At 62.5% G+C, this 17,722-nt stretch overlaps 1 protein-coding gene across 1 annotated transcript; it reads right to left on the bottom strand.

Moving 5' to 3' along the window:
- Nucleotides 1–6,565: 6,565 nt before the first annotated feature.
- On the bottom strand, nucleotides 6,566–17,449 carry ILVBL (ilvB acetolactate synthase like; the record flags this gene model as incomplete). Its single annotated transcript, XM_041417299.1, has 9 exons — nucleotides 6,566–7,701; nucleotides 8,165–8,270; nucleotides 9,028–9,099; nucleotides 9,534–9,605; nucleotides 14,896–15,044; nucleotides 15,934–16,068; nucleotides 16,152–16,355; nucleotides 17,095–17,229; nucleotides 17,313–17,449. Coding segments are annotated over 9 exons (1,255 nt in total), but the record flags the coding sequence as incomplete, so codon positions are not given.
- Nucleotides 17,450–17,722: the final 273 nt, after the last annotated feature.

Raw genomic sequence — 17,722 nt, 5'->3', positions numbered from 1 at the left:
ACCACAGGGACCAGAGTGACCACAGTGGCCAGAGTGACCACAGGGACCAGGAGTGACCAGAGAGACCACCCAGAGTAAACAGAGTGACCACAGGGACCACCCAGAGTGACCACAGGTACTGGGAATAACCACCCAGAGTGACCACAGGGACAGGGAATGACCACAGGGATCAGAGTGACCACCCAGAGTGACCAGAGTGACCACCGGGACCTGAAGTGACCGGCAGGGATCAGGAGTGACCAGCAGGGACTGGCGGTGACTGTGAGGGGCTGGGAGTGACCAGAGGTCAACATGAGTGACCAGGAGTGACCACTAGTGACCAGGAGGGACTGTGAGTGACCAGCAGTGACCACCAGTGACTGGGAATGACCACAAGTGACCACCAATGACCGGGGGCGACCACAAGTGACCGGTAGTGGCTGTGAGTGACCAGGAGTGACCGGGGTGGCCAGGGGTGACCAGGGCTGGGAGTGACCAGTGGCCGGAGGGTGACCAGTGGTCACCAGAGGTGGTGGGGCTGTACCAGCCAGGGGTGACCAGCACTGGGAGTGACCAGTGACCGGAGGGTGACCAGTGGTCACCAGAGGTGGTGGGGCTGTATTGGCCAGGGGTGACCAGCGCTGGGAGTGACCAGTGATGCCCAGTGGCCGGAGAGTGACCAGTGGTCATCCCCAGGTGGTGGGGCTGTACCGGCCAGGGGTGACCAGGACTGGGAGATGACCAGTGGCCGCAGAGTGACCAGTGGTCATCCCCAGGTGGTGGGGCTGTACCGGCCAGGGGGTGACCAGGACTGGGGAGTGACCAGTGGCCGCAGAGTGACCAGTGGTCATCCCCAGGTGGTCGGGCTGTACTGGCCAGGGGGCAACCAGGAGTGCCCAGTGGCTGGAGAGTGACCAGTGGTCATCCCCAGCTGGTCGGGCTGTACTGGCCAGGGGTGACCAGGACTGGGGAGTGACCAGTGTCCGGAGAGTGACCAGTGGTCATCCCCAGCTGGTCGGGCTGTACTGGCCAGGGGTGACCAGGACTGGGGAGTGTCATCTCCAGGTGGTGGGGCTGTACCGGCCAGGGGTGACCAGGGCTGGGAGTGCCCAGTGGCTGCAGAGTGACCAGTGGTCATCCCCAGGTGGTGGGGCTGTACCGGCTAGGGGGTGACCAGGAGTGACCAGTGGCTGGAGAGTGACCAGTGGTCATCCCCAGGTGTTGGGGCTGTACCGGCCAGGGGTGACCAGGACTGGGGGGTGCCCAGTGGCCGGAGAGTGACCAGTGGTCACCCACAGGTGGTGGGGCTGTACCAGCCTGATCCGGGCCAGAGAGTGACCAGTGGCTGGGAGTGACCAGGACTGGGGGATGACCAGTGATGACCAGGGGCCAGAGAGTGACCAGTGGCTGGGAGTGACCAGGACTGGGGGATGACCAGTGATGCCCAGTGGCCGGAGAGTGACCAGTGGTCATCCCCAGGTGGTGGGGCTGTACCGGCCAGGGGTGACCAGGACTGGGGGATGACCAGTGGCCGGAGAGTGACCAGTGGTCATCCCCAGGTGGTCGGGCTGTACCGGCTCTGCGGCTCGGCCGCGGCCAAGAAGGAGCTGAGGGACGCCTTCGAGAGGGACAGCGCGGGGGTGGAGCTGTCCGACCGCCTCTGGCCAGACATCAACGTGGTCACCGGTGAGGGACACCTGGGGACACCTTGGGGACACCTTGGGGACATCCAGGGTGGGAGTTTGGGGGATTTTTGGTGTCTCCAAGGGAGGGGACAGCGCGGGGGTGGAGCTGTCCGACCGCCTCTGGCCAGACATCAACGTGGTCAGTGGTGAAGGACACCTGGGGACACCTGGGGACACCTTGGAGACACCTTGGGGACACCTGGGGACACCTTGGGGACACCTTGGGGACACCTGGGGACACCCTGGGGACACCTTGGGGACGTCCAGGGGTGGGAGTTTGGGGGATTTTTGGGGATCTTTTGGGGATTTTGGGGGATTTTTTGGGGTCTCCAAGGGAGAAGCACAATTGGGATCCTGGTCCCAAAATGGGATCCTAGTCCCAAAAATGGGATCCCGGTCCCAAAATGGGACCTCAGCCCCAAAATGGGATCCCAGCCCCAAAATGGGATCCTGGTCCCAAAAATGGGATCCTGGTCCCAAAATGGGATCCCTGCCCCAAAATGGGATCCCAGTCCCAAAATGGGATCCTGGTCCCAAAATGGGATCCTGGTCCGAAAAATGGGATCCCAACCCCACAAATGGGATCCCGGCCCCACAAATGGGGTCTCAGCCCTAAAATTGGGATTCTGGCCTTAAAATGGGATCCCAGTACCCAAAATGGGATCCTGGTCTGAAAAATGGGATCCCAACCCCTCTGTGGGGCTGGGATCCCTCTGTGGGGCTGGGATCGATTGGGATTGTGGGGTGCCTGGGAGCCCCGGAGAGGGTGGGAACAGGATCGGGAATGGGATTGGGAATGGGAATGGGAAAGGGAATGGGATAATGGGAATGGGATAATGGGAATGGGAATATGGGAATGGGAATGGGAATATGGGAATGGGAACGGGAATGGGAACAGGAATGGGAATATTAGGATGGGGATGGGAATGGGAACAGGAATATGGGAATGGGATAATGGGAATGGGGATGGGAGTGGGAATATTGGGACTATGGGAATGAGCACCCAGGTGCCACCCGGTGCCAGCGCTGCCGTGTCCCCAAGGCCACGCTGGGCCGGCTGCTGTCCCACCTGAGCCTGGTGGGGACACGGCAGGAACGGGAATGGGAATGGGAGAATGGGAGAATGGGAATGGGAATGGGGATGGGATAATGGGAATGGGGATGGGAATGGGAATGGGAATGGGATAATGGGAGAATGGGAATGGGAATATGGGAATAGGAATGGGATAATGGGAACGGGAATGGGAATGGGATAATGGGAGAATGGGAATGGGGATGGGAATGGGAATGGGAGTGGGAATCTTGGCACTATGGGAATGAGCACCCAGGTGCCAGCCAGGTGCCAGCCGGTGCCACCTGGTGTGTCCCCAAGGCCACGCTGGGCCGGCTGCTGTCCCACCTGAGCCTGGTGGGGACACGGCGGGAACGGGAATGGGAATGGGAATGGGAATATGGGAATGGGATAATGGGAACGGGAATGGGGATGGGATAATGGGAATGGGGGCCGGATTTGGGGTGGGGGTTGGGTTTGGGGTCAGGGGGGGATTTGGGGCCGGATTTGGGGTCGGGTTTGGGGTCAGGGCAGGATTTGGGGTCAGGGCCAGATTTGGGGTCAGGTTTGGGGTCAGGCAGGGATTTGGAGCTGGATTTGGGGTTGGGGTCATGTTTGGGGTCAGATTTGGGGTCAGAGCCACATTTGGGGTCGGGGTCAGATTTGGGGTCGGGGTCCCGGCTGACCCTGAAGGATTTCGATGCCCTGATCCGGGAGCTGGAGCGGGAACTGGGGACACGGCCGGACGTGGGGCTGTGACACCGAGGGGACATCGAGGGGACATCGGGGACACGGCCGGACATGGGGCTGTGACACCGAGGGGACACCGAGGGGACATCGAGGACATCGGGGACATCATGAGGACATCGAGGGGACATTGAGGGGACTTTGGGGACATCGAGGACATCGAAGGGACTTCAAGGGAACATCATGAGGACATCGAGGGGACATCGAGGGGACATCAAAGGGACCTCGAGGGGACATTGGGGACATCGAGGACATCGTGAGGACATTGCGGGGACATTGGGGACATCGAGGACATCAAGGACATCGAGGGGACATTGGGGACGCGGAGGGGACACGGCCGGACGCGGGGCTGTGACGTTCCCACCAAAAATCCCCAAAATTTCCCCCAAATCCCCGGAGCGTGAAGCCCCTCCCCCCTCCCAGGGCCACCAATGTCCCCTCGGTGTCCCCTCCCTCCCTTTTGTCACTGTCCCCAGATTGTCACCGCAATAAAGGACACGGCTCTTTATTCCCACGGGGGTGGCACTGCCCAAAGTGTCCCCAAAGTGTCCCCAAGGGGGGAGGGCACTGCCCAAAGTGTCCCCAAGGGGGGGTGGCAGTCACTCAGTGGTCAGCTGGTCACTATGGGTCAGTCAAGGGTCAGTGGTCACTCTAAGTGTCCCCAAAGTGTCCCCAAGGGGAGATGGCAGTGCCCAAAGTGTCCCCAACATGTCCCCAAGGGGGGGATGGCATTGCCCAAACTGTCCCCAACGTGTCCCCAAGGGGGGATGGCACTGCCCAAAGTGTCCCCAAGGGGGGATGGCACTGCCCAAAGTGTCCCCAAGGGGGGGTGGCACTGCCCAAAGTGTCCCCAAAGTGTCCCCAAGGGGGGGTGGCATTGCCCAAAGTGTCCCCAAGGGGGGGTGGCACTGCCCAAAGTGTCCCCAAAGTGTCCCCAAGGGGGGGTGGCATTGCCCAAAGTGTCCCCAAGGGGGGGTGGCATTGCCCAAAGTGTCCCCACCAAAGTGTCCCCAAGGGGCCGAGACCTTCCCCAAGGTGTCCCCAAGGGGGGGTGGCATTGCCCAAAGTGTCCCCAAGGGGGGGTGGCACTGCCCAAAGTTTCCCCAAGGGGGGATGGCACTGTCCAAAGTGTCCCCAACGTGTCCCCAAGGGGGGATGGCACTGCCCAAAGTGGCCCTGGAGGAGCTGGCAGTCCCCAAAATGTCCCCTGCCACCCCTTGGGGCCAGTCTGGTGACCCTTGGTGGCCGTTGGTGGCACTTGGTGGCCCTTGGTGACATTTGATGACACTCTGTTGACACTCTGATGACCCCTGGTGACATTTGGTGGCCCTTGGTGACAGACACGGAGCCCTGCCGGAAGTCGCCGGGGCCCAGGAAGGCATTGATGAGGACGGGGTGGCCTTGGGGACATTTGGGGACACTCATTGACACTTGGTGACACTCGGTGACATTCTGTGACACCTGATGACCCTTGGGGACGTTTGGTGGCACCTGATGACCCTTGGTGAGACTTGCTGACCCTTGGGGACACTCAGTAACACTCGATGACACTCAATGACATTTGGTGACACTCTGGGGACATTTGGTGACCCTTGATGACACTCGGTGGCACTCGGTGACCCTTGGGGACATTTGGTGATGCGCAGGGACACTCGGTGACCCTTTGGGATGCTCAGTGATATTCAGAGACATACAATGACACCCAATGACACTCGATGACCCTTGGGGACACTCAATGACACTCAATGACACTCGACATTTGGTGACCCCTGGTGACATTTGGTGTCCCTCAGACGGACACGGAGCCCTGCCGGAAGTCGCCGGGGCCCAGGAAGGCGTTGACGAAGACGGGGTGGCCTTGGGGACATTTGGGGACACTTGAGGATGCTCAGTGACCCTTGGGGGCTCTTGGTGACCCTTGGGGACACACAGTGACACTCGGTGGCACTTGGGGACACTCAATGACACTCAATGACACTCAATGACATTTGGTGACACTCTGGTGACACTTGGTGACACTGTGGTGACATTTGGTGTCCCTCAGACGGACACGGAGCCCTGCCGGAAGTCGCTGGGGCCCAGCAGGGCGTTGACGAGGACGGGGTGGCCTTGGGGACACTCGGGGACATGTGATGACCCTTGAGGATGCTCAGCGACCCTTGGGGACTCTTGGTGACCCTTGGGGACACGCAGTGACACTCGGTGGCACTTGGGGACCCTTGGTGACATTGGGTGACCCTCGGGAACCCTCAGGGACACTCAATGACCCTTGGGGACACTCAATGACACTCAATAACACTCAATGACACTCAGTGACACTCTGGTGGCATTTGGTGACACTCTGGTGACATTCAGTGGCCCTCGGTGACATTTGGTGTCCCTCAGACGGACACGGAGCCCTGCTGGAAGTTGCCGGGGCCCAGGAAGGCGTTGACGAGGACGGGGTGGCCTTGGGGACACTCGGGGACACTTGAGGATGCTCAGTGACCCTTGGGGACACTCAATGGTGTTTGGAAGGGGGGATGGCACTGCCCAAAGTGTCTCCAACGTGTCCCCAAGGGGGGGTGGCACTGCCCAAAGTGTCCCCAAGGGGGGGTGGTACTGCCCAAAGCTTCCCCAAAGTGTCCCCAAGGGGGGGTGGCACTGTCCAAACTGTCCCCAGCGTGTCCCCAAGGGGGGGTGGCACTGCCCAAAGTGTCCCCAAGGGGGGATGGCACTGCTCAAAGTGTCCCCATGGGGGGGTGGCAGTCCCCAAAATGTCCCCTGCCACCCCTTGGGGCCAGTCTGGTGACCCTTGGTGGCCGTTGGTGGCACTTGGTGACATTTGATGACACTCTGTTGACACTCTGATGACCCCTGGTGACATTTGGTGTCCCTCAGACAGACACGGAGCCCTGCCGGAAGTCGCCGGGGCCCAGGAAGGCGTTGACGAAGACGGGGTGGCCTTGGGGACATTTGGGGACACTCATTGACACTTGGTGACATTTGGTGACACTCTGGTGACATTTGGTGTCCCTCAGACGGACACGGAGCCCTGCCGGAAGTCGCTGGGGCCCAGGAAGGCGTTGACGAGGACGGGGTGGCCTTGGGGACACTCGGGGACATGTGATGACCCTTGAGGATGCTCAGCGACCCTTGGGGACTCTTGGTGACCCTTGGGGACACGCAGTGACACTCGGTGGCACTTGGGGACCCTTGGTGACATTGGGTGACCCTCGGGAACCCTCAGGGACACTCAATGACCCTTGGGGACACTCAATGACACTCAATAACACTCAATGACACTCAGTGACACTCTGGTGGCATTTGGTGACACTCTGGTGACATTCAGTGGCCCTCGGTGACATTTGGTGTCCCTCAGACGGACACGGAGCCCTGCTGGAAGTTGCCGGGGCCCAGGAAGGCGTTGACGAGGACGGGGTGGCCTTGGGGACACTCGGGGACACTTGAGGATGCTCAGTGACCCTTGGGGACACTCAATGGTGTTTGGTGGCACTCGGTGACCCTTGGTGACATTTGGTGATGTGCAGGGACACTCGGTGACCCTTTGGGATGCTCAGTGATATTCAGAGACACTCAATGACACCCAATGACACTCGATGACATTTGGTGACACTGGTGACATTTGGTGTCCCTCAGATGGACACGGAGCCCTGCCGGAAGTCGCCGGGGCCCAGCAGGGCGTTGACGAGGACGGGGTGGCCTTGGGGACATTTGGGGACACGTGATGACCCTTGAGGATGCTCAGTGACCCTTGGGGACTCTTGGTGACCCTTGGGGACACTCCGTGATGTTTGGTGGCACTCGGTGACCCTTGGGGACGCTCAATGGTATTCAGTGACACTCGATGACACTCGGTGGCATTTGGTGACCCTTGATGACACTCGGTGGCACTTGGGGACCCTCGGGGACATTTGGTGACCCTCGGTGACCCTTGGGGACACTCAATGACACTCGATGACATTTGGTGGCCCTCGGTGACATTTGGTGTCCCTCAGACGGACACGGAGCCCTGCCGGAAGTCGCTGGGGCCCAGCAGGGCGTTGACGAGGACGGGGTGGCCGCGGTGACACTCGGCCTGCGCCGCCCTCAGCACGGCCACCAGCCTGTCCTGGATGTCCCCCGCGCTGTCCCCCGCGCTGTCCCCGGCGCTGTCCCCGGCGCTGTCCCCCGCGCTGTCCCCGGCGCTGTCCACCACGAAGCCGCGGCCGCCCAGCGCCTCCGCCACCGCGTGGTAATCTGGGGACACGGGTGGCACTGTCACCGGGGGGTGGCATTGTCATTGGGGGGTGGCACTGTCACCTCCATGAGGGGTGGCACTGTCACCAGGGGGTGGTCTTGTCACCAGGGGTGGCATTGTCGCCAGGAATGGCATTGTCACCTCCAGGGGGTGGCGTTGTCATCAGGGGTGGCATGGGGACAGTGGGTGGCAGTCACCAGTGGGGGTGGTTCACCTCCATGAGGGTGGCACTGTCACCAGGGGGTGGTCTTGTCACCAGGGGTGGCATGGGGACAGTGGGTGGCATTGTCACCACTGGGAGTGGCATTGTCACTGCTTGGGGTGGCATTGTCACCTCCAGGAGGTGGCACTGTCACCAGGGGGACAGGGAGGTGGTCACTATGGGGTCACTCAGTGGTCAGTGGTCACTCAGTGGTCACTATGGGTCAGTGGTCACTCAGTGGTCACTCAGGGGTCACTCACCGCTGTAGGCCAGGCTGCAGCCCACGGCGCTGCCCAGCAGGGGGAGCTGCTCGCGGCTGATCTGGGTCCAGCCGGCGTCGTTGCCAACCAGGGCGATGACCGGGACCTGGGACAGGGGACAAAGTGACACGGGGGAAAAAGTGACACACAGGGGGCACGGGGACAGGGACCTGGGACAGGGACAGGGACCGGGGACAGGGGACAAAGTGACACGGGGGAAAAAGTGACACACAGGGGGCACGGGGACAGGGACCTGGGACAGGGACAGGGACCGGGGACAGGGGACAAAGTGACACGGGGGAAAAAGTGACACACAGGGGGCACGGGGACAGGGACCTGGGACAGGGACAGGGACCGGGGACAGGGGACAAAGTGACACGGGGGAAAAAGTGACACACAGGGGGCACGGGGACAGGGACCTGGGACAGGGACAGGGACCGGGGACAGGGGACAAAGTGACACGGGGGAAAAAGTGACACACAGGGGGCACGGGGACAGGGACCTGGGACAGGGACAGGGACCGGGGACAGGGGACAAAGTGACACGGGGGAAAAAGTGACACACAGGGGGCACGGGGACAGGGACCTGGGACAGGGACAGGGACCGGGGACAGGGGACAAAGTGACACGGGGGACACAGGGACACAGGGACAGGCACTTGGGACAGCGGGGACACAGGGGACAAAGTGACACAGCCGCGACAGGGACAGTGACAATAACAGTGACAATGACAATGAAAATGCCAGTGACAATGACACAGTGACAATGGCACAGTGACAGTGACAGTGACACAGTGACAGTGACACAGTGACAATGAGACAGTGACAATGACACGGTGACAGTGACAATGACAGTGACAGTGACCTTGTGGCGCACGAAGGTGTCGAACTCCATCAGGCTGAAGCCCAGGGAGCCGTCCCCGAACAGCACCCACACCTGCAGTGTCACCAGAGTGTCACTGAGTGTCACCCGATGTCACCAGAGTGTCACCCAGTGTCACTGAGTGTCACCCAATGTCACCAGAGTGTCACCGAGTGTCACCAGTGTCACCCGGTGTCACCCAGTGCCACCCACACCTGGCAGTGCCACCAGAGTGTCACCAGAGTGTCACCAGAGTGTCACCCGGTGTCACCAGAGTGTCACCGGTGTCAGTGAGTGTCACCCAGTGTCACCAGAGTGTCACCCAGTGCCACCCACACCTGGGACTGTCCCCACGTGTCACCCGCCCCAATGTCCCCAATCCCTCCCCTGTCCCCACTGTGCCCCCACTGTCCCCTCAGTGACCTCAGTGTCCCCTCATGTCCCCCCAATGTCCCCATGTCCCCCTGTCCCCCCGTGTCCCCCCGTCCCCGGTGTCCCCCCGGTGTCACCTCAGCCTCGGGCCGGCAGAGTTTGGCCCCGAGCGCGAATCCTCCGCCCACGCCCAGAGTGCCAAAGGGACCTGAGGGGACACGGGGACATCAGTGCCACCATTGGGGACATCAGTGCCCCCACCGGGGACATCAGTGCCACCACCGGGGACACAGGGGACACGGGGACATCAGTGCCACCACCGGGGACATCAGTGCCACCATTGGGGACAGCAGGGACACGGGGACATCAGTGCCACCACCGGGGACACGGGGACATCAGTGCCACCGCTAGGGACAGCAGGGACATGGGGACATCAGTGCCACCGCTGGGGACACGGGGACATCAGTGCCACCATTGGGAACATGGGGACATCAGTGCCACCACCAGGACACGGGGACATCAGTGCCATCACCGGGACAGCAGGGACACGGGGATATCAGTGCCACCACCGGGACATGGGGGACAGCGGGGACATCAGTGCCACCACTGGGGACAGCAGGGACACAGGGGACACGGGGGACATCAGTGCCACCACTGGGACATGGGGGACACGGGGGACAGCGGGGACATCAGTGCCACCACCAGGAACACAGAGGACAGCGGGGACATCAGTGCCACTACCGGGACATGGGGGACACGGGGGACAGCGGGGACGTCAGTGCCACCACCAGGGACACAGAGGACAGTGGGGACATCAGTGCCACTGGGGACAGCACCAGGGACAGCTGGGACACCAGGGGACACAGGGGACATGAGGGGACATCAGTGCCACCAAACCAGGGACACAGGGGACATCAGTGCCACCATTGGGGACAGCAGGGACACAGGGGACAGTGGGGACATCAGTGCCACCGCACTGGGGACAGCGGGGACACGAGGGGATGTCACCGCCCCTGCACCGGCCGTGTCCCTGTGTGTCCCCATGGGGTCTGGCCATGTCCCCACATGTCCCCATGAGTCCCCAAGGGGTCTGGCCATGTCCACAAATGTCCCCATGGGGTCTGGCTGTGTCCCCAGGCTGTCCCCACATGTCCCCATGGGGTCTGGCCATGTCCCCAAATGTCCCCACGTGTCCACACATGGTCTGGCCGTGTCCCCAAGGGGTCTGGCCGTGTCCCCATGTGTCCCCACATGGTCTGACCATGTCCCCAAGGGATCTGGCTGTGTCCCCAAGCTGTCACCACGTGTCCCCAAGGGGTCTGGCCATGTCCCCACATGTCCCCAAAGGGTCTGGCTGTGTCCCCACATGTCCTCATGTGTCCCCATGGGGTCTGGCCATATCCCCAAATGTCCCCACGTGTCCCCAAGGGGTCTGGCCATGTCCCCAAATGTCCCCACGTGTCCCCAAGGGGTCTGGCCATGTCCCCAAATGTCCCCACGTGGTCCCAAGGGGTCTGGCCATGTCCCCAAATGTCCCCAAAGGGTCTGGCCGTGTCCCCAAGCTGTCCCCATGTGTCCCCAAGGGGTCTGGCCATGTCCCCACGTGTCCCCACGTGTCCCCAAGGGCGGGGACACGGGGACATCAGTGCCACCGCTGGGGACAGCAGGGACACAGGGGACACGGGGGACATCAGTGCCACCATTGGGGACACAGGGACATCAGTGCCACCATTGGGGACAGCAGGGACACGGGGACATCAGTGCCACCACCGGGGACACGGGGACATCAGTGCCACCGCTGGGGACAGCAGGGACACAGGGGACACGGGGGACATCAGTGCCACCATTGGGGACAGCAGGGACACAGGGGACAGTGGGGACATCAGTGCCACCGCCACCGCACTGGGGACAGCGGGGACACGAGGGGATGTCACCGCCCCTGCACCGGCCGTGTCCCTGTGTGTCCCCATGGGGTCTGGCCATGTCCCCACATGTCCCCATGAGTCCCCAAGGGGTCTGGCCATGTCCACAAATGTCCCCATGGGGTCTGGCTGTGTCCCCAGGCTGTCCCCACATGTCCCCATGGGGTCTGGCCATGTCCCCAAATGTCCCCACGTGTCCACACATGGTCTGGCCGTGTCCCCAAGGGGTCTGGCCATGTCCCCAAATGTCCCCATGGGGTCTGGCCGTGTCCCCGAGCTGTCCCCGCGTGTCCCCAAGGGGTCTGGCCGTGTCCCCAAATGTCCCCACGGGGTCTGGCCATGTTCCCAAGCTGTCCCCGTGTGTTCCCTTAGGGTCTGGCTGTGTCCCCACATGTCCCCACGTGTCCCCAAGGGGTCTGGCCATGTCCCCACATGTCCCCAAAGGGTCTGGCTGTGTCCCCACATGTCCTCATGTGTCCCCATGGGGTCTGGCCATATCCCCAAATGTCCCCACGTGTCCCCAAGGGGTCTGGCCGTGTCCCCAAATGTCCCCACGTGTCCCCAAGGGGTCTGACCATGTCCCCACGTGTCCCCAAAGGGTCTGGCCGTGTTCCCAAGCTGTCCCCACGTGTCCCCAAGGGGTCTGGCCATGTCCCCAAATGTCCCCAAAGGGTCTGGCCGTGTCCCCAAGCTGTCCCCATGTGTCCCCAAGGGGTCTGGCCATGTCCCCACGTGTCCCCAAGGGGTCTGGCCGTGTCCCCAAGTTGTCCACACATGGTCTGGCCATGTCCCCACGTGTCCCCAAGGGGTCTGGCTGTGTCCCCACGCTGTCCCCAGGTGTTCCCTTGGGATCTGGCCATGTCCCCACCTGTCCCCACGTGTCCCCAAGGGGTCTGGCTGTGTCCCCAAGCTGTCCCCACGGGTCCCCAAGGGGTCTGGCCATGTCCCCAAGCTGTCCCCGTATGTCCCCAAGGCTCTGGCCATGTCCCCACATGTCCCCAAGGGGTCTGACCATGTCCCCACTGGGAATGAACCCAAAAAATCCCAAAAAAAGGGGAATGGGGGGGTTTGACCCCAAAACTCCCCCCAAAATTCCTCCCTGTCCCCTCCCTGTCCCCATTCCCATTTCCGTGTCCCCACTTTGTCCCCATCCCCATCGCTGTCCCCACCCCTGTCCCCTCCCTGTCCCTGTCCCTGTCCCCACCCTCGTGTCCCCATGCCCGTCCCCGTGTCCCAGTCCTTTGTGTCCCTGTCCCCGTGTCCCCTCACTGGCTCCTTTGCTCTTTGTCCCCATCCCTGTCCTGTCCCCTCTGTCCCCTCACCAGTTCCTCTGCTCCCTGTCCCCATCCCTGTCCCTGTCCCCATCCTTGTCCCCACCTTGTCCCTGTCCCCATCCTGCTGTCCCCATCCCTGTCCCCACCTTGGTGTCCCCACCCCTGTCCCCATCCCCACCTTGTCCCCATCCTGATGTCCCCACGCATGTCCCTGTCCCTGTCCCTGTCCCTGTCCCTGTCCCTGTCCCCTCTGTCCCCTCATGTCCCTGTCCCTGTCCCCGTCCCTGTCCCCATCCCTGTCCTGTCCCCTCTGTCCCCTCACCAGTTCCTCTGCTCCCTGTCCCCATCCCTGTCCCCGTCCCTGTCCCTGTCCCTGCTGTCCCTGTCCCTGTCCCCGTCCCTGTCCCCATCCCTGTCCTGTCCCCTCTGTCCCCTCACCAGTTCCTCTGCTCCCTGTCCCCATCCCTGTCCCCGTCCCTGTCCCTGTCCCTGCTGTCCCTGTCCCTGTCCCCGTCCCTGTCCCCATCCCTGTCCTGTCCCCTCTGTCCCCTCACCAGTTCCTCTGCTCCCTGTCCCCATCCCTGTCCCCGTCCCTGTCCCTGTCCCTGCTGTCCCTGTCCCTGTCCCCGTCCCTGTCCCCATCCCTGTCCTGTCCCCTCTGTCCCCTCACCAGTTCCTCTGCTCCCTGTCCCCATCCCTGTCCCCGTCCCTGTCCCTGTCCCTGCTGTCCCTGTCCCTGTCCCCGTCCCTGTCCCCATCCCTGTCCTGTCCCCTCTGTCCCCTCACCAGTTCCTCTGCTCCCTGTCCCCATCCCTGTCCCCGTCCCTGTCCCTGTCCCTGCTGTCCCTGTCCCTGTCCCCGTCCCTGTCCCCATCCCTGTCCTGTCCCCTCTGTCCCCTCACCAGTTCCTCTGCTCCCTGTCCCCATCCCTGTCCCCGTCCCTGTCCCTGTCCCTGCTGTCCCTGTCCCTGTCCCCGTCCCTGTCCCCATCCCTGTCCTGTCCCCTCTGTCCCCTCACCAGTTCCTCTGCTCCCTGTCCCCATCCCTGTCCCCGTCCCTGTCCCTGTCCCTGCTGTCCCTGTCCCTGTCCCCGTCCCTGTCCCCATCCCTGTCCTGTCCCCTCTGTCCCCTCACCAGTTCCTCTGCTCCCTGTCCCCATCCCTGTCCCCGTCCCTGTCCCTGTCCCTGCTGTCCCTGTCCCTGTCCCCGTCCCTGTCCCCATCCCTGTCCTGTCCCCTCTGTCCCCTCACCAGTTCCTCTGCTCCCTGTCCCCATCCCTGTCCCCGTCCCTGTCCCTGTCCCTGCTGTCCCTGTCCCTGTCCCCGTCCCTGTCCCCATCCCTGTCCTGTCCCCTCTGTCCCCTCACCAGTTCCTCTGCTCCCTGTCCCCATCCCTGTCCCCGTCCCTGTCCCTGTCCCTGCTGTCCCTGTCCCTGTCCCCGTCCCTGTCCCCATCCCTGTCCTGTCCCCTCTGTCCCCTCACCAGTTCCTCTGCTCCCTGTCCCCATCCCTGTCCCCGTCCCTGTCCCTGTCCCTGCTGTCCCTGTCCCTGTCCCCGTCCCTGTCCCCATCCCTGTCCTGTCCCCTCTGTCCCCTCACCAGTTCCTCTGCTCCCTGTCCCCATCCCTGTCCCCGTCCCTGTCCCTGTCCCTGCTGTCCCTGTCCCTGTCCCCGTCCCTGTCCCCATCCCTGTCCTGTCCCCTCTGTCCCCTCACCGGTTCTGCCGCTCCTTGTCCCTCTCCCTGTCCCATCCCTGTCCCCTCCGTCCCTGTCCCCACTGTTCCCATCCCTGTCCCCGGTATCCCTGTCCCTGTCCCCATGTCCCCTCACCAGTTCCTCTGCTCCCTGTCACCAGTTCCTGTGCTCCCCTGTGTCCCTGTCCCTGTGTCCCTCTGTCCCCTGTGTCCCTGTCCCTGTCCCCTGACCAGTTCCTGTGTCCCTGTCCCTGTCCCCATGTCCCCTCACCAGTTCCTGTGCTCCCCTGTGTCCCTGTCCCTGTGTCCCTCTGTCCCCTGTGTCCCTGTCCCTGTCCCCTGACCAGTTCCTGTGTCCCTGTCCCTGTCCCCATGTCCCCTCACCAGTTCCTGTGCTCCCCTGTGTCCCTGTCCCTGTGTCCCTCTGTCCCCTGTGTCCCTGTCCCTGTCCCCTGACCAGTTCCTGTGTCCCTGTCCCTGTCCCCATGTCCCCTCACCAGTTCCTGTGCTCCCCTGTGTCCCTGTCCCTGTGTCCCTCTGTCCCCTGTGTCCCTGTCCCTGTCCCCTGACCAGTTCCTGTGTCCCTGTCACTGTCCCCATGTCCCCTCACCGGTTCCTGTGCTCCCCGACCAGAGACACCGGGGACACGGAGGGACACCAGGGACACGGTGACACCGGGGACCCCAGAGTAACACCTGGGACATGGAGGGACACCAGGGACACGGTGACACCAGAGTGACACCAGGGACGCGGGGTCACCTGCGGGGCCAGAGGGACACGGTGACACCAAGGACACGGAGGGACACCCGGGACAGAGGGACACCGGGGACATGGGGACACCAGGGACACGGAGTGACACCAGGGACACGGAGGGACAACAGGGACACGGTGACACCGGGGACACAGGGACACCAGGGATCCCAGAGTGACACCAGGGACCCCAGAGTGACACCAGGGACCCAGAGTGACACCAGGGACCTCAGTGACACCAGGGACCCTGAACTGGCTCAGTTCCACCCCAAACCGGCTCAGTTTGACACCAAACCAGATTAATTCAGCCCCAAACCGGTTCAGTTCCAATCCAAACCGGCTGTTTGACCCCAAACCGGTTCACTCTGACCCCAAACCGGTTCATTCTGACCCCAAACCGGTTCATTTGTGTCCCCAAAGTCCCCATTTGTGTCCCCAAAGAGCCTCACCCTGCACGGCCAGACGCGGTTTCCAGAAGACGTCAGGTCATGGTTTGACCAAAAACTGCCTCATTTTGACCTCAAAACCGCCTCATTTTGACCCCAAAATTGCCTCATTTTGACCCCAAAACCGCCTCATTTTGACCCCAAAACCGCCTCATTCTGACTCAAAACCACCTCATTCTGACCCCAAACCGGCTCATTCCGACCCCAAACCAGTTCATTTGTGTCCCCAAAGTCCCCATTTGTGTCCCCAAGTGCCTCACCCTGCACGGCCAGCCGCGGTTTCCAGAAGACGTCGGAGTTGCGCAGCAGCTGCGCCCGGTCACAGTTTGACCCAAAACCGGTTCATTCTGACCCCAAACTGGTCCATTCTGACCCCAAACCGGTTCATTCTGACCCCAAACCAGTTCATTTGTGTCCCCAAAGTCCCCATTTGTGTCCCCAAAGAGCCTCACCCTGCACGGCCAGCCGCGGTTTCCAGAAGACGTCGGAGTTGCGCAGCAGCTGCGCCCGGTCGCGGTTGACGGCCACCACGGCGGTGCCGCGGCCGAAGAGGCGCCCGTAGGACAGGCGGAAATCGCAGACGGTCCCTTGGGGCGGGCAGGGGACGCGGGGGGAGGGTCAGGAGGGGACAGGGGGACACGGGGAGGTGGCCCCGCGTCCCCCGAGGTACCTGCCAGCAGCACCAGGTCGGCGTCGCGCAGCGCGTCGCGGCGGTTCTGCCGCAGCAGCAGGGGACACTCGGGGGGCAGCAGCCCCCGCGCCGCGCCCCCCAGGTAGCAGGGGACACCCAGGGACTCCAGCGCCGAGCTGGGGACACACGAGGGGACAGCGGCACCGTTTGCACCCAAACCGGCTCCGTTTGGACCCAAAGTGGCTCGGTTTGGACCCAAAGTTTGGACCCAAAGTGGCTCGGTTTGGACCCAAAGTGGCTCGGTTTGGACCCAAACCGGCTCGGTTTGGACCCAAAGTGGCTCGGTTTGGACCCAAACCGGCTCCGTTTGGACCCAAAGTGGCTCGGTTTGGACCCAAACCGGCTCCGTTTGGACCCAAAGTGGCTCGGTTTGGACCCAAAACTGGCTCAGTTTGGACCCAAAGTGGCTCGGTTTGGACCCAAAACTGGCTCAGTTTGACACCAAACCAGATTAATTCAGCCCCAAACCGGTTCAGTTCCAATCCAAACCGGCTGTTTGACCCCAAACCGGTTCACTCTGACCCCAAACCGGTTCATTCTGACCCCAAACCGGTTCATTCTGACCCCAAACCGGTTCATTCTGACCCCAAACCGGTTCATTCTGACCCCAAACCGGTTCATTTGTGTCCCCAAAGTCCCCATTTGTGTCCCCAAAGAGCCTCACCCTGCACGGCCAGACGCGGTTTCCAGAAGACGTCAGGTCATGGTTTGACCAAAAACTGCCTCATTTTGACCTCAAAACCGCCTCATTTTGACCCCAAAATTGCCTCATTTTGACCCCAAAACCGCCTCATTTTGACCCCAAAACCGCCTCATTCTGACTCAAAACCACCTCATTCTGACCCCAAACCGGCTCATTCCGACCCCAAACCGGTTCATTTGTGTCCCCAAAGTCCCCATTTGTGTCCCCAAAGAGCCTCACCCTGCACGGCCAGCCGCGGTTTCCAGAAGACGTCGGAGTTGCGCAGCAGCTGCGCCCGGTCGCGGTTGACGGCCACCACGGCGGTGCCGCGGCCGAAGAGGCGCCCGTAGGACAGGCGGAAATCGCAGACGGTCCCTTGGGGCGGGCAGGGGACGCGGGGGGAGGGTCAGGAGGGGACAGGGGGACACGGGGAGGTGGCCCCGCGTCCCCCGAGGTACCTGCCAGCAGCACCAGGTCGGCGTCGCGCAGCGCGTCGCGGCGGTTCTGCCGCAGCAGCAGGGGACACTCGGGGGGCAGCAGCCCCCGCGCCGCGCCCCCCAGGTAGCAGGGGACACCCAGGGACTCCAGCGCCGAGCTGGGGACACACGAGGGGACAGCGGCACCGTTTGCCCAGTCCCTCCCAGTTTGTCCCAGTCTGTCCCAGTCCCTCCCAGTCCCATCCCATTCCGCCCAGTTCGTCCCAGTTCTGCTCAGTTTATCCCAGTCCCTCCCAGTTCACCCAGTCCCTCCCAGTTTATCCCAGTTTGTCCCAGTCCCCCCCAATCCCCTCCCAGTTCCCCCCAATCCCATCCCAGTCCTATCCCAGTGCCCTCCCAGTTCACCCAGTTTATCCCAGTCCATCCCAGTT

This window comes from Onychostruthus taczanowskii, unplaced genomic scaffold (assembly GCF_017590055.1).
Source record: "Onychostruthus taczanowskii isolate IOZ18803 unplaced genomic scaffold, ASM1759005v1 scaffold559, whole genome shotgun sequence".
Taxonomy (NCBI): domain Eukaryota; kingdom Metazoa; phylum Chordata; class Aves; order Passeriformes; family Passeridae; genus Onychostruthus; species Onychostruthus taczanowskii.
This window is presented reverse-complemented; position numbering and strand designations above follow the sequence as displayed.